The following is a 27,771-nucleotide window of genomic DNA, read 5'->3' as shown; positions in this document are numbered from 1 at the left end:
GAAAGAATATATAACTGTAGAATGCACAGTGCTCGTGCCGATGTAATTCCTTTTAAAAAGCTTTCCCATGCATCATCTATACTGTAACCTGAGATTCTTACATTCATCACGTTAGCTTCAGCATCTCTGATCTTTAATTTACCAAAGTTAAAACCCAATGTTTTTATAGTATGAAGTTACAAATACTTCAAATTAAGTGACAAAAACACCCATTTCACTGAGATCTTAACTGTTTTATTCACAAAATAAACAACTTCATCTTCCTAGAGGATGAATTTAACAGAAAGGCTCAAAGCAACAGTTATAAAAAAGCAGTACTGAAAATCTGAAAAAGTCTGATAAAATTTACAAATGCAAACTACCACTTTGTACAAAATCTTTTTTAAAGAAAGTTTAGTCATATTTTTTAAAATACAGTTTTAACAGCTCAGAAATGCCCATTTTTTTCAAAGTGTTTAGGTATTATTTTCGTCTGTGTGGGGAATTCTCCCTTCGTCTATCCTCATGTTTTCTTGATTCCCTGTACTGGTCAGAGTAATGGTTGTACTTCTCTCTGAGTCTCTCTGAGCCATTTCTGTATCGGTGGTCTTCTTCTTCCTCCCTTGGACTTGACTTATTATAGGATCTCTCTCCAGACTTGGATCTTTCCCTTTTTCTACTCCGATGTCCATTATCTCTGCTCCCATGTCTATAACTTTCATCATCAGAAAAAGAAGCTCTTCTTTCTGCTTTCTTCAGTTTAGAATTGCTGTGTTTATTTTCTAGATCCTTACTTCTCTCATGGTCCCTATCCCTTCCACTATGGTAATTGTCTCTACCATTAGACTCATCCCTCTGATGGTATTTTGATACATCATCTCTCCTATATGCTTCGTAATCGTCTCTGCCATTAGACTCATCCCTGTGATGATATTTTGATGTGTCATCCCTCCTATGTGCCTCTCTCAGATTTCGGTGATTTCTTTCTGACTTGCTCTCACTATCACTTCTGTCCTCTTGCCGTCTTCTTCCCGTCTTCTTTTCAAGCGATTTCCTTTTCTTTTCTTGTTTTTTCCGGGAAGCTTTATCAGATTCTCTGTTTTTCTTTTGTGTTCTCCTTTTTTTAGCTTTGGAAGCATCTGAAATTATAACAAATCAGGGGAATAAGGTTCTATTTTCATCAACTATTTGATTTATTAAACTACACCAAGAGTTAAAAAGAAATACTTCTGTGGAAAAACATGCCAACTTTCATTGTTATGCATCTTGCTGCAGGTTACAAAAACATGAGCTTTGCTTGTATCCCTCCCCTCAACCAAGGATTTCCTGCAATGGGACAAAATTCATCCATTCTTTTAACTGAACAGCTTCTGACTATTTTTAAATATCTGGCTGTATTACAGGCCTCATATTTTAACACGAAGAGAAATTCTCCCTTGAAGTGTGAGCTAACAAGCCCAGAGCTACATTATGCCTCTAAGCTTCAGCATTTATCAGCACCTCCACTGTTACTAATCCACAGACCTCACATGAACAAGCAAGGTTACACCACATCCAAAACAGTAAAAACAAGAAAACATGATGTCATAGACTAGTCTTCCACATTTCATCCTATTTACCATGACTACACAGTTAACAAGACCATGACACATCATTCCGCTTCAGTTCTAACAAATACCTCAACTTACAGAACATACACGTAAATCTGCACTTGAAAGGAAAACATTGAGAAGCAGTCACATAAATGGAGTAACTCGTACCAAAAGAGTAACGTGCTAAACAAGAACCTGACATAACATGTAGGTTGTGAAAGACATGCCTTCATGTTTTAAGCGCTACGTACTGACAAAACTCCAACAATCAAGCTTCTTCCCCCTCCCCCATTCATATGTAGCTGTGACACTTGCAGGGCTTTTATCCTTTACCTATCTGAAAGTGATGCCTGAATTCTGAGAGCCTCTATGCATCATCATCTTTTTATTGACTTGATACAGAAGGACCAGGCCATGGATGTAAAGCCATACATCAAAACACTCTGAAAATTTCTTTCCGAAAGGTCACCTTTTCCAGACCATCCATTATCTTCTGTTTGTTTACTTCACCAATTACTTTCTGGAAAAGCTTATCAGTCAATGAGTTTAAAAATACCAGATGGGGAAAAAACTCTTTACACTATCCTAAGAAAGCAAAGCAGGATGAAATAGCTTCAGAAACTTCGTGGGACTGCAGCAACAATGATTCAGCAATGATTCTGGCTTGTTTTCAGGAAGGATAGTGCCAGCTTGTCAACAATTTAATATCAGCTTCAGAACCCTAAGAAGATAGGCTGTAGACTACTGACACTAGGAACCACAGGAAATAACATTACATTAACTTCAGAGCTTTAAAAAGTCCCCAGTTTAAACTGGGTCTACATACTTGTTTCAAGTGAAAAGTGAAATCACCATGAACACTAAAGAACAAAGTAAAGTTAACAAGAAGTTTAAGAAGATGTTTTGATAGAAGCCCTAATAGTCCTTAAAAATACATTAAATACACAGATATTTTAGTTATGCCACAGTTACTGAGTGAAAGCAAAGCAAAGGGAGTGTAGCTGCTTTAAACCCATAAATATTTGCTTTTAATTAACTGAAAATATTTTCTTGTTTAATAAAACTTGGCTTTTGAAAATGATGTATGATACCTCAGAAACAACCTCCATATGAACCAACATGTATTTCTGAATGTGCAGCAGTACTTATCTCAGAGGAAGACTTTACTCTTCCTGTTTGCTTTTTAATAACAATCTGCAGATTTCACTCAACAGATGTGACAAAGCATTATAAGCTAACAGTGAACACTAAGTTGCAGTCATTTACAGTTAACAATGGTTATTATATGACCTACAGTATCACATTATTTAACTGTTTCTAATCAACTTTTGAAGCCATAAATAGTACTGTAGCCATAAATTGATTTAATAGTACCTCAAATATCTGAGTTCTACAGCAGCTCGCTAATCTGGCTGAACTAAGGCTTACTGGTGTCCCAATAACATGTAATGATGGATCACTTTGGTTACATTTTAGAACTGTAAGCTTTTCTTTTTTTCCTCCAACTTTACCAAGTTAAAGAAGCCTTCCCTCTGTTTGCAGCTTTTTAAAATCAAGCTATAACCAGTAAAAGAACTTCATTTTGTAGCAAGCCTGACTCATGTTTACAAGCCTACAGTTATCTCAAATTAGTATCCCACACACGATATTTAAGTACACAAAAATCAGGGAAAAAGCAAAACCGGGCTACTAAGATATAAAAATACAAGTTTAAGGACTGTATTCCTTAATGAAGGAAGGACAAATAGTAAAAGAGAAGGTCCTAAGATGACAGAAATCACGTGCTCATACTATCAGACTGCATACTCAGTTGGTTTGTCACTAAGGACTTACCTCTCTGGTTCCTATCAAGCAGCTCAGCAGAGCTGCAGCTGTCTATGCAGGAACCATCTGGCTCTTTGCTGAACTAACGCCTTCTCTGACCCTATTTGACTGTGCCCTCCTCTAGCGTTTTGTTGTCATTAATGTGATAGCTTTACGATGAAATGCAAATCAGATTTCGTAGAGGAACATTGCAAGAGGACAGAAATGCATTTCCAGACACGAGCAGTTCACACTGCTTTTATTTTATTAATCTCCATTTTCATTTCTGAGGCACATAATAAATCAAATTAATTTTGAATCAGCAAGCTTCTGAACTACAGAAAGTCATGCTGTGTTATCATCTGCTCATGTTATATAGGTGAGACTGTACACAGTAATTCATACTAGCAAGTACTTTACAGATTAAGCAATGCTTATGACACTTGATGTCAAAGAGAAGGCTCTACAACAATAGGATGGCCTAAGATGCTAAATACTCATTACAGCACAAAACTAGAAAATATTAAGTTGTCAGCAAAAGATGATTCATCCTGGAAGATTTCCCTCAAGGCGAGGACCCTCACTGTATCAACACACAAACTCTTCCAGAGGAAGAATTAGAATGAAGAATAAGAAATAGAATAAAATAATACTCATTGCTAGAACTGATCAATGCTGTGTCTGGTCCACAGTGAGGTACGTATTTACAGAAGAGGATACTAGAACCATCAAGCTCACTCAACTAAGCAGTGGAAAGAAGAAACAGATGTTAGTCCCCAGAGTTCCCAACTAAGCATCCCACAGAGATATTAATACTAGCCCCTCCATTCTCCACTAGACTGAAAAGATAGCTCTGTGCAACATGTATCAACTGAGTAACAAAGTCTTCTATAAAACGAAGTTCCTCAAATAGTTAAATCTCTAAAAATGGAACTAAGTTTTTCTATTTTCTGACATAAGTTTAAACAAGCAAAAAGTAGTATTTTAAAAACATGTAAATTTAAAAAATATCTATTTATAAACCACAGCAACAATGTCTAGAACTAGTTTTTTCTCACAACAAGTAGAAGTAGCAATAACAGTAAACAGAAGCACAGAAGTAAATAACAGGTAAATAAATAGTTACAGCTAGTGCATAAATACCTGAGTCACTGCTGTCACTACTGCTGGATGAGGAGTCACTGCTGCTGGATGACTCTGAGCTACTGCTACTGCTGTCAGAATCAGAATCTGAAGAAGAGTCTGTTTCCGAAGATGAAGATGAATCTGATGACTCAACATCTTGTTTCTGAGTCATTATCATCTTTGGTGCATTTTTCAGATGCTCCCGTAATTCATCTCTAAACAACAACAACATCATCATCAAAAAAAAAAGAAGCTTCCCTCTCCCACCCCCTAAACTGAGAGGCAGGGAAGGAAAGCAAATATTAAATCAAGAAACCAAAATGTTCCTCACGTTAGTCCTCCAAGGCCAATAGAAGTGAAGAAATTGATGGCAAAGCGAGTGTTTCTTGGGTTATCCCGAGGCAGTAATCCCTCAAAGAAAGGCTGCAATGTTCTGTTGAAAACAAACATCTAAATTAATCAGTATGCCAGTTTAGCACTAATTCTCACTGACATTAATAGACTTAAAAATGAACTATATTACATAGCACAGCAAAAGTTCTTCTCTTCATGCATTTTTCAATGCTCTCCCTGTTCATATCTGTGATGTACATTAACAATATACATCTGAGAGACTAATAATGCATTGTCATAACCTGACAGTATGAAGAGCCTGATTTTGTGAAGCCCTGAATAGACTTGTGAAAGCACAGTAGCTACTGATACTAGCTAGTACTGATATTACTTGATAAGCATGAAGAACAAAGATCTGGATAACCATAATGAAATTCCATCAAACAGGGCCCTACGATGGTTTAAATTGAAGCTTACATGAGCTAAATCATCTATTAAGTTTGTTTAACAGACAATCCAACTAATGGGAAGTAGCTCTAGTGACCAAGATGAACACTGCCAGAACACAACGTGTTAAAAAACCACAAATGCTTAAAATAAAGTTATTGACTCTGTACTCAAGGACAAGCAACTAACCCTAGAAAAACTAGAATCGGGTCCTTTTCTCCTAAATTTTGTCAGAACAAGCAGCCACAGCAACTGTCACTACTGCTGAGAAAACAGTGAAATTAACAGACTTGCACTTGATACATTCTTAGACAAGTTAAACTGTCTTTGGAAAAAAAAATACAGCTTTCAAATATTCAAATAGCTGAACTCGTCAATGGTAGCATTCAATTTCATGGGAATCTGAGTCTCTAATGAGTAAAGTTACATGTGAATTTATTCTTGAGTATTGCAGCTATAAAGCCACAGACGTGGTGAATTTGAAAACAATTTTTATCTGTACTCTTCCTGATGAATTCATTCTATTTAGTGTTTTTAAAACAAAACTTCAACTTACATGTCCTTTAATCTTGCATTTAGATTTGGAAGTCCCATATATTCACTAAGCTCCTGAAAGAATATTTTGACAAAAATCCTACTGGAAGATGTGGTTGTTTCTTCACTCAGTATTATACACTCCAGAACCTGAAAATGTTCAGGGAAAAAAAAACCAAAACACACAAATGAAAGAAAGTACGCTCAAATTTAACTTTAAAACCTCCTGAAATAACAAGTAAAGACTGCTTATTTATTTTTGTTCACCAACACACACTAAATCCCAGTCAAGACCTTTTCTTCCTTGAAAAGTCTGTTCTAACACCTGCAAGAAATTTCTGAACATTTTTAAACTTGCAACTGTTTCAGGATTTATTCTGTCCAAGAAAAGTCCGTGGAAGAAAAACAGGTGTGAGAACTCCTAGGAAGTTAAAGATTTGAAATGGATGTTCTAAAGAGGTGAGATATTTGGATTAATTTGTGTGTGCCTGAAGAATGTCAATTAGATGACATTATCTAACAAGAATAAAAGTATAGGAAAAGAGTAGTAGAATTGTAATGGAAAAGAAGTAGAATTGTAATTATTTCTTCATTCCTTAAGTTACATTTTAATAGATCAGAACTCAAGTTACCTTTATTCTTTCAGCACTTAAATCACTAAATGGCAGCATGCTTAAAATTTCATATAAAAAGCTTAAAATTTTTCTCTATGAAGTTAATTTTAGAAGATTTCTTTACACTTATTTTTTGAGAGACAGCTAATTACATTGCTGATTAGCTAAAAAAAGAGTACATTTTAATCAACCAATTCCAGCTGAGCTCTGTAAAATAACAGCTCAGAGCCACTAATGAAGAACTGTGGGAGACAGAAACAGGTTAGGACGTTCAATGGTGTAGCTCAGAATACATTTAAAATAATTCTGTTTGCTACAAGTGCCAATAGTTCGACAACGTTGAATGAATACTAAAACCCAATTCATTACTTGTTTCTGAATTACTATAGATTAATAATTAAATAAAAAGCCTTTGATAATAGCCAGTTCTACTCACACTCCAGGGAATTGAATCAGTGTACAGCAGATGAGCAAACATCTTGGCAACATTCCTCAATTTGTTTGTTTCCAAACGATGAATGGTATCGTATTGTTCCTTGAAAATAGCTTCAAAGGATTCCATATATTCTTTTTTTAACATGCAGAAACGCTGAAACAGTATTTTGCAATTTAAACAACCAGATTAAGCAAAATATTAAACATGCAAATAAAATATGCATAAATGACTTATGCAATGTAAATGTAATGCTGCTAATACTTATCACAAGACCTTCTGTTAAACTAATACTTAGAGAAAACATCTCCAAACAGATACAATTGATTGCTTTCAGCAGTTTGTCAGAGCACAAAACTCATCTGCATTGCAAAGTAGTAATTAACAATTTTGACCTACAGCAAATGATTCAGTAACTTATTTTACTTCCAGTATTCTCACTGGGTATAACCCCTCAAATACAACTTTTTTCATAACATCATTGAATGGGTATTTAAGACCAGGGAGGCAGCAGGGAACACAGCTAGAGGCAAGACACTTTGGACATAAAGACTGCAATGAACATAGAAATAAGCAGTTATATTCTACAGCTTTTTAACATGCACATTCAAATGGTTAGTGCTTCATAACACAGTGTCAGCAGAAATATTTCCTCAAATACTGAATTAAAAAAAACAACCTACAAATGGAAGTAAACACCTCCTTTCATCAGAACTGCTTACTCTCTTAAGACAACTATTTGACTTAACGAGTCAGCTCTGTCAGAGATAGGAAAAGCTTAAGTAAGAACAAACCATGACTAAATTTGTCATTACTTTGAGAAAAATAAAACTAACAAAACCCCAAGATAGTAGCTGTTTACTGAAAGACAACAAACCAAGAAAAAACAGGACAGCAATTTTGCTTTGTCTTATAAATAAAATCTACTAAGCACCCCGAAGTAGGGCCTCTAAAGTCAATTATTAGCACTAAGAAAAGGAGTTTTCCAGTAACTCATAATACTTTTAACTTCTGTTAGTATCAATGCCTTGGCCTCCAATTTACTTTTCCACTGTAATGGAAAAATGGGAGGCCAAAAAGCAATAAAAGAAGGAGAAAATGAGATCTCATTCGGCATTCACTGTGCTTGTTACAATCCAAATGTTAATTCAATCAATGAACATAATCATTTTCAGTATAATAAAGACTATTAGTTTTACTTATCTATTAAAACTGGTTTGACACACTAAATAGAGTAAACCAAAAGAAATTATCTACCATCAAGTGTAAAATCTGAAGTTAGGACTCACCCCTGCCAGTAATCCGAAGAATTTCTCGTATGTTCTTTGCTGAGCACAGCAGTCAAGTATCATGTTGCAGAGTTCTTTCTGATTTAAGAGAAAACAACATTTTCTCCAGGTAAATTTGCTGTAGCAGTACAAACATCATCATCAAGTAACAAAATATTGAGGAAACGCTTACATGGACGCCAGCTTTGAAACAAGACTATTTACATAACTTCAATGGTAACAACAGTAGTTTCTATACAAAACAGTGTTTTGTTATGTTAGAACAGTACTGTTCTAACAACAGTAGGGTCTATATTTGAACTTTTGGCATTTGTATTTTCTCTTATGCTTAAGCTATTTTTTTTAAATGTTTTTGAGCCAACTCACTGTATAATCTAATACCAACAATCAAAACTACTTCACTAACTGACTTTAACACAGAGCAGAAAGCAGCACTAATCCCTGCATCTAGAGAAAACACAGACAAGGAAATCCATATTTAATTACATCACAGAAGACCCCAGAATAACTGGCACCTCAGCAAACGTGGGTTAACTTTATAACCAAATGCTAGGCTTGGAAATCAGACAGATGCACGTATATGCCTACCTTTGTAAGTAGGAGCAGACAACTCACGGATGAAACCTGTATACATCTTTACACAAACCCTAAAATAATTAGTTCAATTTTAAACCGTAACATTCCTCTATGTAATGGGTATAATTTTACAGGTTTTTTTTAGTCACAAAATAACGATCTAGTAGTTCAAACTCAAGAGACATGTTTTTAAATCCTACTGCTAAGAAAAATGAAACAAACAAAAAAAGCAGTGTTTTTTTTTTAAGGAGTGAGAGGAGCAAAAAAAAAAAATGCAAAAAAAGCATCAATCCAGCAAGAGCTCTATTGCCATTCTAAAATCTTATTTTTAAATAAGCTTTGGGCTATTTCAAGAGCAATAAAAATAGTTCAGAAAGACTAACTCTGTCCTTGGCAAACTGATCTACCTAGACTTCTTTTCTAACTAAGGAAGTGAGATGAATTTTTCTTCTAAGGAAGCTGCTTTAGTCTCCTGTTTGAAATTGCCCTCTGGAAGAGCATTTCCCCTTCTTGGCTAGGAAGGACCGCAGGAAGTAGAGGCAGATTAGCTTCCCAAAGCTTCTACATGCACACACCAGTGACAGCCTGCCATCCATCCCTCTCCTGTCCAACACATGTGAACATAAGCAAGCATCACCTCTGGCAGTCCCACAGAAAAGACTAGCTGCCAACTACCCAAACCAACCAGTTCCCTTCCACCCCACAAAAGGGGTGTTTTTGGAAGGAAAGATATATGTCCCAATATAATCAGCCCAAGTTAATTATTGTATCACCCTCCAGCAGCTACAGCTATGGATACACACAAACGTTACTCTCCTGACTACATAAACTGAGCGTATAGTGGCATGGCTTACGGCACAGTCACTAATACAACCAAAGCAAATATTCTTATATATGAATTAGAAGCCATTAAATACTAGGCTGCAGTTTTACCCCAATAATAGTACATTTTTCCATATGATCTACTTCACAGCATAAATCAATTTACGACATTCCCAAATAGGTGTTGGAGTATCAGTCATGTATCTTTCACAATTATTTAAACTAAACTTTAAATAAAACTTTCCACTAAGCTTGCGATGTGAAGAGAAACATTTTGCCCATCACACACTGTACTCAGAACAAACAGAAAGCCAACTATGTTTAACAAGAAGAAATAATCCCTTCCAAATACCAATGCAGCAACGTATCAAACAGAAACCTAAGTTTCTTTAAAGGCATTCTTTTCAACACTGTCACACTGGGTTAGCTTGATATATTAAAATGCATATTAACTTTTTATATTATCCTGTTTTACAGTAATGCTTCAGTTAATCAGTTTTTAAACAATAAAAAGGGGTAAAGTGCTGATGCCACTGCTAATAAAGTCAGCAAGATATGAAAAACAAATTACTTCTTTTCCTCATCTTAAATGCAATTACAACATTGATATCCCCTGTGGTTTACAGTAATTAAATATTTTAACATTTTAATTAAATATTACAATGATTTCTAGGAGGGTATCTTGAATAACCACATGCATGAAAATAGCTTTGCCCACAGACATTCTTGCCAGTGTTATCAAAACAACTCAAGGTTAGGTCTAGAGTAACTGTCTTTCAGATTAAAAATTAACAAACTTGAAAATGATTTAATTATTTTTTGAGAGATGTGACAAGTTCACATAACAATTCTAGCTTCAATTATAGCTTTAAAAGGTTAGTTAACTCATTTCGTTGCTTCCAATGATAAAGCTTCTAAAAGACGATTAAGGTGAGGAAAGCCTGTGGGTTTTACTCCAGCATTTGCTTTAAAGAATGTAACAAACGCTTCCCAGTTTTAAAGACACTTTGTATATTGTGCTGTTCAAGGCCTTTCATACAAGGCCAAACAAACAAGTAGCCAGCTTCGCTCAGAAATTAAGTATAGCTATCTTGTCATGAAGTCAATAAATACCTCAAAAATATCTGATGTCCAACACAGATTAAGTGAATGATCTTTTGTGAAGATCTTCAACTCAATACTGTATTATGGAAAAATGCCATTTCCCAAAACTGTTGAGATGGAAAATAAGGAGAAAGATTTCTCTAAATACAATGCATTTCTCCAAGTTTTCACTTAACAGTTCCTATTCAAAGAGGGTAATGGGTTGGATGGACTTCGGTGCAACCTTGCAGAGATATTCCTTTTTTAAACCAGCATTACTGTTCTAAAGAACAAGCATACCCTCACTACTCTACATTAAACCAGCTTCACACATAAGGGCTACATTAACTTCAGAGAGAAAAGTTAAAATAACTCAGTTTTCTCACTCCTTTCTGACCCTGTGTTTCTTCTTACACTACTTTTCTTTTTTTCTTTTTTTTTTTTTCTTTTTCATTCATTCTCCCTTGCTTCTTGCTATGATTTCTTTCTTTAAGAGCCACTACTATTTCAGACCTGACCCACAGGTGTCCTCCAAGAGGAGGCTGTTTTGCTCCTCCTTCCCTAGCTGGAAGTGATGACATTTCCCCTCTCCTCCCTTGCCAGCCATCCAGTCCTGTTCCTCCATTGACTATACAAGCTGTATACAATCTGAAGTAACCACGAGGCATCCCTTATCTACAGGCTATTGGTGCTTCTCAAAACATACAAATTGCCATGCTAGTACATGTGTTTCTATGATCACACAATGAACTGAAGAAACCAAAATACTGGAAATCTAGTAACGGATATAGGCTGGTTTATGCCACTGGGAAATTATAATTATCTAAAATTAACATCTTGTATTTTATAAATTGTTGCAGTGCTTTCACAGATGCTGTTCCTTATTCTTTTCTATTTTATTTCAGCTGAAGTTTATTTTACTACCTTGAAGCTTTCCCTACTATTGCATATTGTAGTGCATTCAACTCGCATATGCCTATTTTTTTTCCAGCATCTCTCTCTTCCTTCCCTCAGTCCTCAGAACTATTGCACAGAGCCAAGGCTGATGAAGGGATAGAAGGTGCTTCAGTAGCAGGTGGTCTGGCAAACTGCACGTAGTGCTTTTGGCAGCTCCCATGCTGCCTGCAGGTCTGTCCTCTATTAGGTCAGCTGACGGTTCTTCTTCAACTTCCATTATCTCTTTGCCTACCTTTTTTCCTGCTGTTTAAACCTCAGTTTGTTTTATGTTTAGAGAATTGTATGATTAAAGTTTCACTTTCACAATTCACAATTTCACTTGAAAAACATCACAAAATCAAATTTCTAGTGCAAGTGTGGACCCAACACAAGGCCACTGCTAATACTGATCGTTCTTTCCCTCCTTAGTACCTTTTCAAGTCTCCTAAGGAACAGATCTGAAGCTGAGAAACCATCTATGATCTACACACCATGGAATAGTCTAAACATCAATTCACAGGGCACATAACCTAACCTATCCATCCTATATACTGAAAGAACATGCTGTAAATCAAAGGACTGTTCGAAGCATTCCTAGGATCCTACAGCTTGTAAAGAGACAGCCAAACAGTTTAAAAAAAAAGACAATAACATCACAATGCCCTATATTAGTTATCATCTCTCAGAGGAAAGTGCAAGCAAGCCCAGCCCTATTTCAACACAAGTCTGAACTAAATTAAAGGCTCACAAAATAAAGAAATAAAATAATAGTTCTCCTATAAGAGACAGGGAATGCAAAGACTTGACAATGATCATGTATTATAGGCATTAGCAAGGCTGTAAATCAACCACGCTGCAGTTGCCAAACCAACCAGTTTGGATGCCCCATATTTGACAAAAGTAAACCAATGAATCTCTGAAATCATCAACTAGATCGGAATGGAGTTATCAGGTTTAGATCATTCCTCTCCATACCAGCTTCCGGGACTACATTTTCACTGAACGTCAAGTCAAAATAACTACTCCTGTTATCTTCAAAACTAAATAAAGAAATAGCACAAGCGAGACATTCTCAACCCCCCCACCCCAAAGTAGGACTGTTTTGAGGAAGTGTGACTCCATCCTGTAAAAATGAGAACGTGTCAAATGCATGCATAATTCTTTCAACGCTGTGCTTAAAGAAAAACTTCTCATTTCAAATAAAAAAGAAATAATTCCTGTGACCCATTATTTTTGTTTTCTATAGCCATATTGAAGGTCAGATATTTTTATAGAAGAGGTTCTAATTTAGTTTAGCAAAGTTCCAAGTGTTGCTGTATACAAATTCAGTTTACATCATAATCAAGGAAGAACAAACCAAAGCCTAACTGCTTTATCCAAGTTCTTGAAGAGCAAGAACAATATATGTATTTTTCCCCTTGAGAAAGACAGAAGAATAAGACAAGAATCCTTTATATGTGCTCAGCTTGAATGATGCTTCAGTTCTTTTTAACTAAGTATTCTGTAAGCAGTAAAATCTTTCAGAAAAAAAGAAAAGAAAAGAAAAGAAAAAGAAATCCAAACCCAAAATGCATTCCACATACACGTTTCACTAAAGAAGGAGCAATTTTCCAGCTAAGTACTTGCCACTCCTGTCTAGATCTGAACTACCATGGAGATTCTTAAATCATTTTCTTTCAACTAAGAGCATCAGCAACTGAAACGTACTCCCCTTCAAGAGCAGAGGTAACAAAACCTGGTAACGAAAGAAAAGTGAAAAGCCTATTTCTGACATTTTTCATCAGGCATGGTTTTTTTTTTTTCTTTCCTATAACAGTTTTGAAGCCAGAAGAACTGGTAATACCACACTCCTCTACTACAGCTTCAACTTAAATTTTCTTCTTTGCCAATGCATTGGATTCACACCGTTTCAACACAGATAATAACAGCACTTTAAGAACAGAAGTAGTTCTCTCTGCCAAGATCAAACATATGCCCAAAGCAGAAACTGAAAAGCTTGTTTAGAACAGCTTGTCACAGACTGTAGTACAGACCACAACAAAGCTCTTCAACTTTTGATCTGCATGCCTCACTTGGGTCTAAAGAAAAAAAAAAAGCACAAAGAAAAGGATTTTTGAGCTTTAACAACTGGTTTCATTGCTTTCTTTTGTTGTGGATTTGACTCACTTTGGTATGTTTATTCTGTTCCTCAGCATTAGGCAGCAGTATTTAAGTATTCAGAATATCAAATTCAGAATTTTATGCTCATTTATTATTTTTCTGCTTTTAAGGTAAAAAAAAAAAATCAGAGAATTGAAATTGATATTCTTTACAGTAATTAAAAAAAAGAGGCTTGCTTTTCTTGAGTGTTTTTGTAGATGCAACTGAGGCCTGCACATCAAAAGTTGGAAGCTGGGGAAGAAAACTGCTTGTAAGCTTGCAACAGAAAATTGTGCAGTTATTTTTAGATGAAGGATAGAATACAGACGTAGGGAAACTTCTCAGCTGAAAAAAAGAGGGCATGAAATAAAAGGATAAGGTGCAGATGAGAATTCTGAGAGGAGGGGATATGTAGCTGGAGACTAAAAACTACACAAATTAGATGGAATGGATGATGTTTGTGCTCAATAGCATTCTTTATTTCTGAAAAAGCATTTCAGTTCAGAGCGGAATGAAAAATGTCTCAGTTTCAAGCCACAGCACGACAGCTTAGTAAAGAATAAACAAAGATTGCCAGCATTCCCATCAACACTGAGTAGTACCTATATTACAATGCCAAAACCATTATTAGGTTGTTCTGCTCCATAGATGATCCATTTGAACCTTAAACCTGTTCTGCAAGTGAGATCAGCATGGCAGACCCACAACAGGTATTAAGCATATACCTACACTTCTGTTGCAAAGCGGTTGATGTGACACATTCTGTAATTCAACCACCAACAAAAACTGCTGAATTTAAACCTGAAGTCAGCCCTGCTCTATCACATCTGAAATCTCTGCACGTAAAGATTTGAGACAACTGCCCGCAAGAAAGTAATTAAGACTTTATTAGTCTCAAAACTGTCATTCATGTCTGTCCTCAGGTTCCAAATACTCTTAGTAGTTTGTAGGTAGCATTTCACAATTCATTACTCACAACTGCAGAATACAGTCTTACTGACAAAATTAATGAAAGCTGGCTTTTATTTCTGAGTCTTCTGAGAGGAAGAAATTCCTCAGAAAGTCTTCTGAGAGGAAGAAATTCACATTTAACATAATTAGAAAACAAATTTTGGACTGTAAACTTGAAATTTCTCAATTTTTAAAGAATAGAAACCACACTGAATGACACTAGAATTAACTCCACTATGCCCGCCTCGTGATAACTGCCTCTAATAGCAGGGCTGGCACAGAGAATGAGGTCTACAGGGTCTTCATTAAATCAGAACTGAGGCCAGCATAAAGGGTTTTATGGAAAAACAACCAACAAACCATGGCATTGTCACCTCTCCTACATGCAAACTAAGCTGCAATTTCCTCACAAGAACAAGCACGAGTTTATCAAACATTTCAGAAATGTATCAAGAATGGTTAAAGCTTGGAATCATAAGGTGTGAAAAACTGTTGGGCAAGATCCAGCATCTTCCTGAAAAACAGGTTCATGGAACTTTCATTTAAAGGAAAATGAACAAACAATAAAGGAAAGGGTGGAGGGACAGGGAGCTTTATGGCTAAAAGAATTCACCCTGTGACTTGTTTTGATTATGGAAGTAGTGAGAATAATTTCAATGAAGGCTTCATTTAAGAAGATACGGGATATAAGATCATTTTTTTTTGTTTAAAAATAGAGAGTCAAATCAGACAGAAACACCCTGCCATCCATTTAGCACATGGACAGATCTGAGGTACATAAATCCTTTTGTAATTTCAGTATCTAAAGCTGAAAGTCATTTCCACTCTCACACTTATCAGGAAACTGCATTTTTCTTTCTCCACTATAAAACACTCCTTAGGAGCTGTAAGCCTATCCAATGAGTCAAAGCTCTCAGAGCTTTGATTAAGGTAAAATAAAAAGTTATGATTATTATTAGGGAATGAAAACAGCACAAAGAGGTGGTCACATCTTATGACAAGATACAGATGTACAGCAGTTGTAATCAGCCATGAATTGTAGTAATTTTTGCAACTAATATGAATCATAGGTTGATAGCAGTTTATCTCTTTTGATAAAACTATGTGTATCAACACACCAAACACCAAGAAGAACTCTTCAGCATTTAATTTAAAGGCACCCAATTAATAGTAATTACATCAGAACCCTAGTTATATGGATCACATAACGTTCTTTGTTTTTTTTGAATAAGATGCTATGCTAACTGCAGCCAATCATCTACACACAACAGCTTTTAATATTCAAGTACAAAAATTCGTATTAATCTATGTGTAGCTTTTTTCAGAGAGTGTTAAAAGGTGATATTAAAATCTGTGATGATTAGAGAAATTTGAACACTTAATTAACGACAGGAAAAAATATACTGGAATGAAACATTAGGAAAACAAAGTAGTGCTGTCCAGAGACGTAACCAGACAGCTGACAGGATATCATGTTTTGTAGCCCCCCCATCATTTGCTCTCTAAAAATACATCTAAGTCAGAAACATGCCATAGATTACAGTCTTGCTGGTAAAATGCAGCCATATTCTAGTCAACATTGTATTTTGATTGATTACTAGCAGCTTCATATACAGACTGTTAGAAAATTTAATGTATCCATCATTTTGTAAGTCTCAAAACTAGATCTGGAAGTTCCTTTGAGAGCTTTCCTACAAAATTAAGAATGATTAACAACTTCTCTTTTTGCCATGCAGCAGAAAAACACCCATTTACCCATTTCTTTTGCATATAGTAATATTCTTACATTTCTTAAATTGTGATTGATGGTAGAAATATGAAATCCCTCAAAGCTCACACTTTTCTCTCTATTTCTATAAAGCACTTCACAGGACTACGTAATAAAAAAAGATTAACACTTAGTAAAAGCACCACATAAAGTATATGAGAAGTAACACATTAAATTCATCTGTTTATTTGCTTATTTTCATTTGCAAGTAAGGCAACTCACAGAAAGCAAAAGAAAATAACCTAATGCCCAACTCTAAGTCATATCTCACCAAATACCTAGGTTTCCAAAATGAAGTGCTGGGAAAGTCTACTGCTTTCCGCACTTCAGATTCTGACTAATGTAGGTTTTTCTTTTAACTATATATTTTTTTCCCTTGCACAGAACAGACAATAGCTGAGAGATACAGCAATGGGATTAAACATCAGCAGTTGAAAGCCAGTCAGCAGACCAATTACTAAAGCAGTGGTGCTCAAGTTATACCTGCGCTCTATAATGTAGCTTGTGTATTCCTGACTGTTCTCTACTCTTTATAGCTGAATTGATTTTCTGCAACAGCATTTTTTCCCCCACTACTCAGAATTCTTCAGGTTATGGCTTCACTGGAAGCCAGAATCCTATGCATGCTTAGTATTGCATTTAGGTAGTGTTGAGTCATTTCATGCACAAAATTAAAGAATCAAATAAGTCCAAATTATAGCAGTCACCTGAACTCTTAAATTACATTCATGTGAATTGTTTACTGGCTAAAGGACAATTTTCCTTACTTCAGAACACACCTGTCTGATGATCTCCAAGACTGTAACTAAGCATCCATACACAAGTTGCTTTAAATCAATACACAATATTACTAGGAAAAAGAAAAAACACCAAAAACTGAAAGCAACAATGTGATTGATTCATTTAATACCAACCTGTATTTCAAGTCCTATTGACAAACTCCACAGCAGCCTGAAAATACCTCCCAACCCCATTCTCTTTCAGAGTCAGAGTTCTGAAAATGTCTTCCAAGTTACGGTACTTTCGTTATAGAATAACCATTCCAACAGTTCAACAAATCTTTTCAGGCTTTAAACAAACATTTTAAACTCCTTGTCAGCAAGGAGCACAAGAGAAATGTGTTAAGAAATACATCAGCCTACATGCTCTAAAGGTTTAAAGACATCTTGAGGAAAAACAGTCATTCATCTACTTGCTACGCAAATTAGGTCCCAGGACAAGTAAGCATTCTGAATACTTCATAACTGCTTCATGTTAATAGCAACAACAAAAAATAAGCTTACTGTTTGACTTTCAGGAAAATCCATCTTGAGCAATTTGTGAGCACATTCTTCAAAGTCTAAGCTGCAATAAGAAAAAAAAACCAAAAACTTTCTTATTTGTGCAATAAACAACAATACTAAAACACCTGAAAACCACTGACTTCCATTCACTCGAAAGTTTTGATTACAGCAATATACATAGAAAAGTCCTAGTGTACTAACTTGAGAAGTACTGTAGAACAAGGATTTTTGCTTGGAATGATGATTTAAGAACCCACTGTCAAAATAATAGTCAACTTTCTACCTTATAAATCAAATTCCATGTGGTATTTTTTTTTTTAAACTATGCTAAAACGGGATTTAAAAAATAAGAGAATTAAAATTCAGTCACATCAAAAGAAATGCAATTGTGTATCAATTATAATGTTTACCTTGACTGAATAGCAAGATAAATTGTACGACGGAAGGAAACCAGGTTAATTTCTGTCTTGTCGTGGACAGTAACTTTCTGGCCTGTGAAGGAAACATAGTTTGGAAATATAAAATACGTCTTAATGTTTTGTTATGTTTAGGTATTTCTTAGACATACCTATTTTTACTAGCTCTGTAACACATTTGTGTAAAAATACCTTTTGTATAAATATCTCAGACTTAAGCAGTATTGTGTTTGTATACTCATTTCTATCAAAGAAAAAAAATTGAAATCAGTTTTCACCTTATCTATGACTAACAGGTAAATATTGAGAGATATAGTAGAGATACAGAAAGCCTCCTTTTAAATGCCTCTTATATTATGCGCTAGTATTGAATGCCTAGATCTGGGAACAGTTGCAGATTAAAGCCTCCCTTAACATTGTAGTGTTCTTAGTTTCATAGAATGTACAACAGAAGTCAAGCTTTCCTTTACAGTTTAACCTACGAAAAAAACCCCCCACAAAAAAAATCCCAACAACCAAAAGACAAACAAAACTCCAAAACAATCACTAGTTAAGTTGCCAGTCATACACTTACCATCTTCATCCTCCTCTTCGTCCTCTTCTTCCTCTTCATCACTACTTCCAGCCTCTTGATCTGGTTCAGACTCACTGTCACCTTCATCAAGAATTTCTGAAAGAGCAGTATGCCAGATGAAAGGCGTACAGAGCACAGTAGTTTGGTTACCAAAACAACAACTGATCTAACATCTAAGGTGAAAGGATGTCTCAGGCGGAGAAGGGACATCACAACTGACTAAAAACACAGCTGTAGGGACAATACTGAGGAAAGGGACAGGAGTATGCTGGAAAGGAGTATGATGAACTGAAAGGTAGTCATCTGTAACACAAATGCCACCTGTAGTTAAAGAATAAAACTGGTAGTGATAGTTGGGTAACTAAATAGCATACAAAATACACAAAGTAGGTAAACACATATTTTACATATAGCATGCATATATAACATGTAATAGAACACCTCTATTATGTAGAACACATGTACAAACACCTACCTTTCTTGAGCGCTTTGTATTTCTCTTCATTTTCCATAAAGTTGGGATCCATCTTGAAAACATCTTTAAAATAAAAAAGAATCTTTAAAGTATGAAATGAAAATAAGACCGTATACCAAATCTTCAGTTCGTTTTTGCATGAAATACAATAATGGATAATATTTGTATTTCTAACTTACTGAGAACATCCTCTGGGTTGTATTCATCTTCTAAAGGCAACATATGAGTAAATTGGTCTTCCTCTTCCACTAGATCTAATCCCTCTGGAATGATTGGATGATCCTTGAAGCCATCCTTCCGTACAGCAAACATGACTTCTATCATGTACTGAACACGCATGTCAATTTTAGACTCATGGAGAATGTGTCGAAGACGGTCAAAGATTGCTTTGGAAAAAGTGAAATATGTAATATGGAAAAGGATTGAATATAAAAACAGACAAAAGGAGGCTAATGTGTTGGCTCATTATACTTACCATTAATACCTCTAGGAGAAACTTCTGTTAACTTGAGCCCGCTTTCCTTAAGAAATCCAATTGCTACTTCAATACTGTCATCAGTAGGCCTTTCAAGAAGCAAGGTGAGCATTTCCAAACATAAAACCTCATGAGCCTTTAAAAAGAATATCAGTAAAGAACTAGAATTTACAATATTTCTCTGAGGATGTCACATCACTTGTTTAATCACACAAAGAAGGCAACACACACAACAAAGCTAATTAAGAGGTAATCAACATTTCACATACAATATAGCCATTTATATTTACATCATCTTCACGGTCAACATGACTATACTGTTGAAGTGTGGCTACACTCTAATAAACAAGCAATTATAAACATCTCACCATTAGCAAAAACAAACAAACAAACAAAACAGAATGCCTTTACATGGATCAAATAAAATAATACCTAGCTTACTAAAACTAGTTGGATTTAAAGCACTAGTTTTAGTAGTGCACAGTGTCTCTAATCAACTCAGGTCACTTCCAGGATCGTGCATATGAGCAAACAGCATATAGTGGACTATTATCTTCTTTAACAAAATAATACATGATCCCAAGGTCTTTCAAAATAACTTTAAAAAGGAAAGTTTCAAACTGAGGTATCTTATACACCTGGGATAGAAATCCTGGTACTTCTAACATAGAAGATGGTGGAATAGAGAAAGATACAAATCTGATTCAAATGCAATTGAGTCTAATTCTGCCTAAAGATGATTAAGCCTGTATAAGATTATAGTGCTGCAAGAAAACTCCATTTAGCACCTGTGGGAATTCACTATCAGAAGCTATCAGAATACTATCCCAAACACATACATGAAGTTTTGGGAAGCTCTGAGGCATTAAGTGCAGCGGCAAGAGGTGATAAGTTCACAGCCACATTACCAGACAAAATCTCTTTTCTAAAACGTCCCAACAACTTACAGCAAGCACTAACAGGAAATATGAACTCAATTTTCCCATAGTTTATAGACAAGGGGAAGTATATTCATTTGAGCTACCACTGTCTTGAACCTAAAATAAATAGAAAGCCATATAAAGTAAGAGCAAGAAAAAACAAAGTAACATACCACGTTCTGATTCATCAAATGCGCAACAAACTTTGAAGACGTTAGACAGAGTTGCTGCAAAAGAAATAAACAACTGGAAATTGTAACATCTTACATGGAAGAAAAACTTGTAACTGAGACATCCTATACTACAGATCTGTGCTTCTCAGTCAAATTAAGTCATGAAAATAACTATTCTGGGATATTGGTAATTATTCTACCATTAGGACTGCACACTTTCAAGTAAAATATAAAAAGAACATCACAATTCCAAGCTGAAATCAGTAGCCAAGCTTTCACAATACGCAAATACTACTTTATTTAATGTACTCATGTTAGGTGAAGCAGAATGATACAACGCAAACCACAGGTCTTGGCTGCGTTCCTTTGAAATACCTAACCTGAATACACTCAGTACAAGATTAACGAAGCAGAATTACAAGTTTTAGCATGTTGTTTCTTCACACTTTTTACATACCTTGTCATTTCTGCGATATCCTTTGCGAAAATTTAGTATCAACCTCTTGAGAATCAATTCACCAATATTTGGAAACTTTGAATTAATAATTGCCACAAGAGCAGCATAAACATGGGTAAAAATCGGAGAGGCACCTTGAGCTTGCAAAATGGATCTAGACAGCAATCCCCTGCAAATATACACAAGTTCATGAATAAAATTTTTCTTATAGTAAAACACTGAATGTTTTCAGGCATTATGTATTACAAGATAGGACTGCACTGTTTGAATAGTTAGAAAGATGCTATATGGTCATTTTCAAATAGTTTTTCACTGTGCAACAAATGAAGTTTTACAGAACAAGCTGCTAAACGTGCCCACGTTCAGAAATTCTTAAGCTGATACCTTCTCTTTCATCAGATATTATCTCTATTAGAACTACATTTTGAAGTGATACGCATTTAAAGACTTTTTTTAATATCCTGAAATTACCCCATATTTTAAAAAATGCAGAGTATTCTTAGCTTTGAAATCTGTATGACTGTTGGTTTTTTCCTGCACACAGTTGAAACAAAATCTTATCTGTGACAGAAAAAAACAACTGTGCTGCAATTATTTGTGAAAAACACAGAACTACGATCCAGTACAATGAATTACTTGAACAAGCAAAACAAAATTCTAAGAAATAGGAATTTTACTTTCATAAAGGCTACCTAAATATAAAGATGTACCTATGTATGATAAAAGCAGAATAAGTACAGCAATGCTTTTTTCAATGCTTCTTTCAGATGAACCTCCATCCTAACTGTGGTTTGGAACACAACTTGTTTTTAAAAGACCACTTCTTAGAGCCTAAATGAACTGAAGCAGAGGGCTCATGAGATAATAACGATTACATTAAGAGAGTTGATAAGATGACAGTCATTATGTCATCAAAAGAGCTCTCCGAGGTGTATATAAATAGTGAAGTTTGAAAACTATCTTCTGAAACATCTTTCAGATGTGCTTTTCTAATGTTTTAGCACATACACTTTGACAATCATTGTCTGTAAAAGCTCAGGAGAAAAAAAACCCCTCAAAATGTGACTCTTTAAAGCACTGCTTACTACAGCGTTAATAAATGGAATAGAACTCATTTGCTATGTGTGTACAGGAACAGAATACTTGGTTTGGAAACTATTAGCTACAGATGCAAATGAAATCAGTCTGGTTAAGATCATATTTACTTGTACAGTCACCATGATTTATAACTGATTACAATTTATAACTGATAGAATCATAGAAATATCTAATAGCACAATAACCTTTTCTCCACATTACAATGGCGAAGGTGAAGGAGGTAAACAGACCAGTCAGACAGCTATAGTAAAGTGTTTTGGCTGAAAATATTTACTTCAGATAAAGCCCAGGAACACAGGAAGAAATAGACAGGCACATCTAAACTGCAAGTCATTCAAGTAAAATCAGCAGATATAGCTAAAATAAAAAGGAAACATACTATGAGCTCAACTGCCTTATTCTTCCAAGCATGTACTCCTTCCTCTACCCCTCTGCTCCCAGCCCCTTTCCTCAAGCAGGGAGCCCCTCTGCATAGGAAAATATAGCCTAAGATAAACTCTGAAGTCAGATTAGTAACCATACACTAAACATCCAGTGATGTAGGAACGAAAAATATACATATTAACAGAAAAAAAAAGTTGACAAATATTTTAACATTTACCTTCCTCGAACAATATTCTCCTGAAGCAGCTCATAAATAATGTTTTCTATATTAGAAACGTTTACTTTATTGACAAGACCATTGATGGACTTCTTCAAGGCTTCCCAACTCATCCTCTGATATGCCAAGCTATTACAAAGGCATCACAAATTAGTAAAGCATAAATTTGTGGCAGCACTGTTATACATACAAAAATGTGATGATATGATATACTAAATAAAGTAACTAATATTCACTACATAAATGTGAAGACTAGCTCACAATTATACATTAAATGACTACAAACCCACCAAACCAACATGACATACCAAAATGTAATCGCCCACAGGCGTGGTATAACCCAGAATGTTTGTTTTTTCAGGGCATTAGGAATAAAAGCCTGTTTATGCTTTGTATCCTACTTTTCCATTAAGAACAGAAGTGGACAGGGTCATAACCTGATTTGTTTTTGTTGTTGTCTGTGTGGCTAGCATTTTGTCTTCCTCAGAGACAGGTAGAGAAAAAAGACTTATGGAAAATGGCTCTCAACTTTTTTTCTGATTAAAAAGATAGCTCAAAAAGTGTCCCATTTATAACAACATCTCTTAAAACCCTTTATAGTTTTGTTTTTCGGGACAAATTCTAATGTTACCTTCAACTCACCTGTTTTTATCAGTAATTTGTTCTTGCATCATCCTGAGCTTGGCGGGTGGAATATATGCACCACCTGTGCGAGTAAGGATTGGATCCACTTCTTCTTTCTTCTTCTTTGAAGTGGCCTCTTCATGAGTATTGGAGCCCTGAACCGTTGACCTCTCTGGACTCCTATGATCAGGGGAAGAGAGTCTTCTCTTCCTCCTTCGATCATAATCTCTTTCCTCCCACTTTTCATAGTATCTGTCTCTTCCTCTTTCCATCCTTCTACACAGAAGAAAGAAAATAAAAGGCTGTTTTCCTCTTTTGTTGTTTAAATGAGAGCCTTCATACGAACTGAAAAACAGGTCTTAGTATTCACCTTCCTTCTGAAGATCTGTCATCGTAATACTCCCTTCTTGAATATTCTTGATCATATCTGCTGTCATCAGAGTATCTTCTTCTTCTGGGAGAGCGAGACCTGTCACGCTCTACATCCCTGTTCACAACCCAAGACAAAATTCTCAGTAAAAGGATTGGAAAAGCTATGCTATTAATAACTACTTGCAATGCAATCTGTTACATACACACCAACAACTCCACTTCTGCACTCCACTCTTAATACGTGCATCACTCAAACACAAGGCGTTCCCTTTATAAATAACATGTTGCCAGCCAGCAAAAGAAAAAAACTAAGAAGAAAAAAAAAAAATCAATAGAAGCACCTTTAAGGGAAGCACTCCTACCATGTAGGAGTAAACGCTAAATGTCAGTAACATCAAATACCAAAGGCAAATGCCACACTTTGCATTTCTTGAAACACATGCATTCATTTCAACTACTTCTGATAGTGGTGCATGAAACAGAAAAGATGCCACTAAAAATGACTGCCTTCGGTACAAGATGTTTTATTCCAATTAAAATATGAGATATAGGTAAACTGCTAATGCTTCATCTCCTGCATCATTAGACTGTGCTTCAAACAATACTTGTACATCTCTTGCTGGCCTCCAGGATCTTGCTATAAACATCAGTTGTGTTCCACAACAGAAGGTGGTATATAATTTCCATTTTCAATATCCTTGAGATTTTAACTGAGAACTTTTAAGTATTTAGTCTTAATGACAAATCTATTTAACTACTGCTTTGTATACATGCAAGTATTTTATTAAACCTGCACTTATTTCTCAAAGCTGTTACGGTAATGTAGAAAATGATACTATATTCAGTTTTCATCTTTGTTGTTTTAATTTTTCTCTCCCTAGGAGGTACATATATACAATTACAGGGTATATATATATCAATCATTTCTACCTGTCCTCCGGAGTCAAACTTCTGTGCCGTGGACTGTATCTTTCTTTCCTTTCATGACTGGACCCATGCTTTAATAAAAGAGAAAAAAATTCAACTTCAAAGTTATGAATGAATTAGCATGAACATATATATATCTTGACATCAAGGCACATGATGGCTTTAGCCTGCTACATATTTATAAGAAGCAATGGTCATCAAATAAAGCTACTAACAGTCAGGCTCGTCACAAGGAGAGCTACTTCTAAATAACACATACTTGAGCAGCTGCTCCAGGATACTCTAGATGCTAAGTTATTTCACGACTTCAAGAGGCTGAACACAGATAAAGAATCATACAGGTTACTAAAGAAAATCACAAATTGGATGAGACTAAGTATTTTCACAGTTTACCCTGCTTCTAAATACTTCACATGGCAATTGCTATGGATTACTACCAGAGACAAGGCTAGATCAACCTTCAGTCTGTCTTTGTTCCTTTACTGTTTCCTTTATCCATACATCCTTTTACACTTTGGTGCATCATGTACAACACTATTAACAGACTTCTACCAGTCCTTGTTTGGCAAATGGCAAATGTATCTTTCCCCTTCTGAAGATTCCTTTTTACTTTTTTTTTATTTAAAAAAAAGTCCTCATTTTTTTTAACCATTGCGTTTTCTCACTGAATCATTCCAAGCCTCATAAATCTTACATGTATAAATTTAATATACATAGTAACAACATGGGAAAAGGTGGGTCTATGGGGGACAGTCAGTTCTCATGAGCTCTACAGCACCTGCCTTGGCCCAAGCAGACTAAAAGAGACAAGGGTTCATAGGAGTAACACAATGTTGCTGATGTGTCTGTCTCTGGGAGTTCTCAGCTCTCCTTGCAAAAACAACTATGTTTCTGAATAACTTGTTTCCCTCAGCTCTTCCTGACAACGCTTCCTGCCACAGGTTACAGTATCCTTCCCAGCCCACTTCCAAAGCACCCAAACAACGTGTCTAGTGAAATGGCTTATTTTGACAGGTGAGGGAGCAGTACTATAATCACCTGGACGGGAAAACATGAGAACATACCTATCTATCCCTTGAGCATCCCTATCAAAAACCACTTCGGTCAGAAAGGCCGGAATGTAAGTAGGAGCAATGAAGCCCAGGCAGGGTTGAACACAAGAACCTCAAGAAAAGAAGTAACGAAGATTTCACTCAAGTTCACTAAAATTCTAGTGAAGACAAATGTGGTACTTCTAACACCCCATTTTTTCTCGTTGCTTGCTGAGAACTCAGCCCTCGCATCCACTCAGAAATGTACTTTGCAGCCTTTAAAAGTGAAGCTCACCTTCCACACAAAGAAACACAGCCGACAAAGTAACTTCTACTTCCTTATCTTTTCTTCTTAACACCAACACCCCTTTCCTCCGTTCCCCCACGTCTATGTTCTCTGTTGAGCCACCATTCAGCCACTTTTGTTTTACTATCACATGCCAATAACCTTCAAAGCTTCCACTGCGAGGACAGCACACACCAGCAGCCATAACTCACTGACCTGAACAGTAACACCTCTGTTGTCAACGGCCGCCCTCACGACCGTTTGCCTTTCGATCAGCGTTCTATTGAACACAACATCAACAGAAATCCAGCCATCAGCAAGAAGAGAATAACACACAACGTCAGCTTCAGGGCACTTACGTTTATTTGTGTCACCCTGCTCTTCATCTCGACTTCTGTTTTTTTATACGAAACTCTGAACGTGCAGCAACGAGAAAATCCAAAGCGGAGATCAGTTCAGCCAGAACGTTTCATCTACAACACACAGACGAAAGCAAGGATTTCGTATTGCACAACGTAAACGTTACATCGCTGTGCCACAGGCCCAGCCGCGCGGCGCCCGCCCCTTCCGCCCGCTCCCCCCGAGAGCCGCGGCACGGGACACAGGCCGGAACCGACCGACCCGCGGGGCTCATGCAGGGGCTCCGCCTCCTCGCGGGGGAGAGAAACGGCAGAGAATAAAGGAACAACTCCCGCCGCCTCACCTGGGCCTACGACCAAGTGGCCGCAACCTCCGCTCCGCACCTACCGCCCACCGCCGCGTACCGCTGCCAACGCCGTCACTTCCGGCGGAACGCGACACGCAACAAACGCGACGCGCTCAGGCTCCGCCCAGCGACGGCGCTACGCACAGCGCGGCGTGCCGGACTGCGCTGCACCACGGGAAACGCAGTGCGACGGTGGCAGTGTGCGGCCGCCATGTTGTGCGGCGGGAGGTGGTGGGTGGCTGTGAGCGGCAGCAGCAGTGTCGTCAGTGCTACGCCCTTTGGTCCGCTGTTTTGGTTAAAATTGGTCGTAGGGAGTGTTCGGGAAAAACGAACTAAGCAAGCAAACAAACAGAAACACCCTTAACAGGAAATAAGATGATGATGTCATCTGAAATTTGGGAATAAGCACATTAACTCGAGTGTGGCGTTAGTGAGGAGGCATTCTGTATTTACGACGTCAGATGTGTGAGGGGATATCTATCTCTGCTCTAACTGCGCATACCTGGAACAAAAGACCTTCAGCTTACATACATTACTTGTGGCACATATGCAAAAGGTTCCCTGATCAGTGCATGAGTATTCAGTATCTCCCCCCAGATCATTCACATAGGGTCCCACCTCCTTGCACGTTTTGAGTGGGGGTCTCACGACCCTCAGAGATGAAGTAAGCAGTCTTCATGAGTAAGAATATGAAAAATTAACCGTGCTTACTTGTTTAATGCTTCACATTTTATTCACATTAATAGGGAAGTACAGTATTTATTTAGTGAGAATTCTCTTGAATTCTCGTACTAAAATAAAATCCTTTCTAACTCCTGGTGATGAAAACAATGTTCTCATTGCACCCTGAGGGTGGCTTTGCAAATCAGGACTGCAACATGCTCTACATCCAACAGGAGCATTCTCCTGCTGGAAGTGCATCGAGGAGC

At 36.5% G+C, this 27,771-nt stretch overlaps 1 protein-coding gene across 4 annotated transcripts; it reads right to left on the bottom strand.

Annotated features, from left to right (window-relative positions):
- Positions 1-212: 212 nt before the first annotated feature.
- Positions 213-26,935, bottom strand: CWC22 (CWC22 spliceosome associated protein homolog). Of its 4 annotated transcripts, none has more exons than XM_040703435.2 (20): positions 26,901-26,935; positions 26,496-26,609; positions 24,823-24,890; positions 23,891-24,007; positions 23,539-23,796; positions 22,897-23,025; positions 21,198-21,366; positions 20,741-20,794; positions 19,648-19,783; positions 19,352-19,558; positions 19,173-19,235; positions 18,698-18,793; positions 18,118-18,199; positions 17,708-17,768; positions 8,150-8,227; positions 6,864-7,016; positions 5,836-5,963; positions 4,831-4,932; positions 4,518-4,714; positions 213-1,118 (listed from the first exon to the last, which is right to left on the bottom strand). In XM_040703435.2, exons 2-20 carry the CDS (start codon positions 26,520-26,522, stop codon positions 463-465), a joined length of 2,781 nt encoding a protein of 926 aa, XP_040559369.1. In that variant the 5' UTR covers positions 26,523-26,609; positions 26,901-26,935; the 3' UTR covers positions 213-462. The 4 variants fall into 4 exon arrangements, with proteins under 4 accessions (XP_040559369.1, NP_001026421.3, XP_040559370.1 ...); NM_001031250.3 differs by having other exon boundaries at positions 26,840-26,916; XM_040703436.2 differs by having other exon boundaries at positions 26,880-26,916.
- Between the last annotated feature and the right edge of the window lie 836 nt (positions 26,936-27,771).

Source organism: Gallus gallus, chromosome 7, assembly GCF_016699485.2.
Source record: "Gallus gallus isolate bGalGal1 chromosome 7, bGalGal1.mat.broiler.GRCg7b, whole genome shotgun sequence".
Taxonomy (NCBI): Eukaryota; Metazoa; Chordata; class Aves; order Galliformes; family Phasianidae; genus Gallus; species Gallus gallus.
This window is presented reverse-complemented; position numbering and strand designations above follow the sequence as displayed.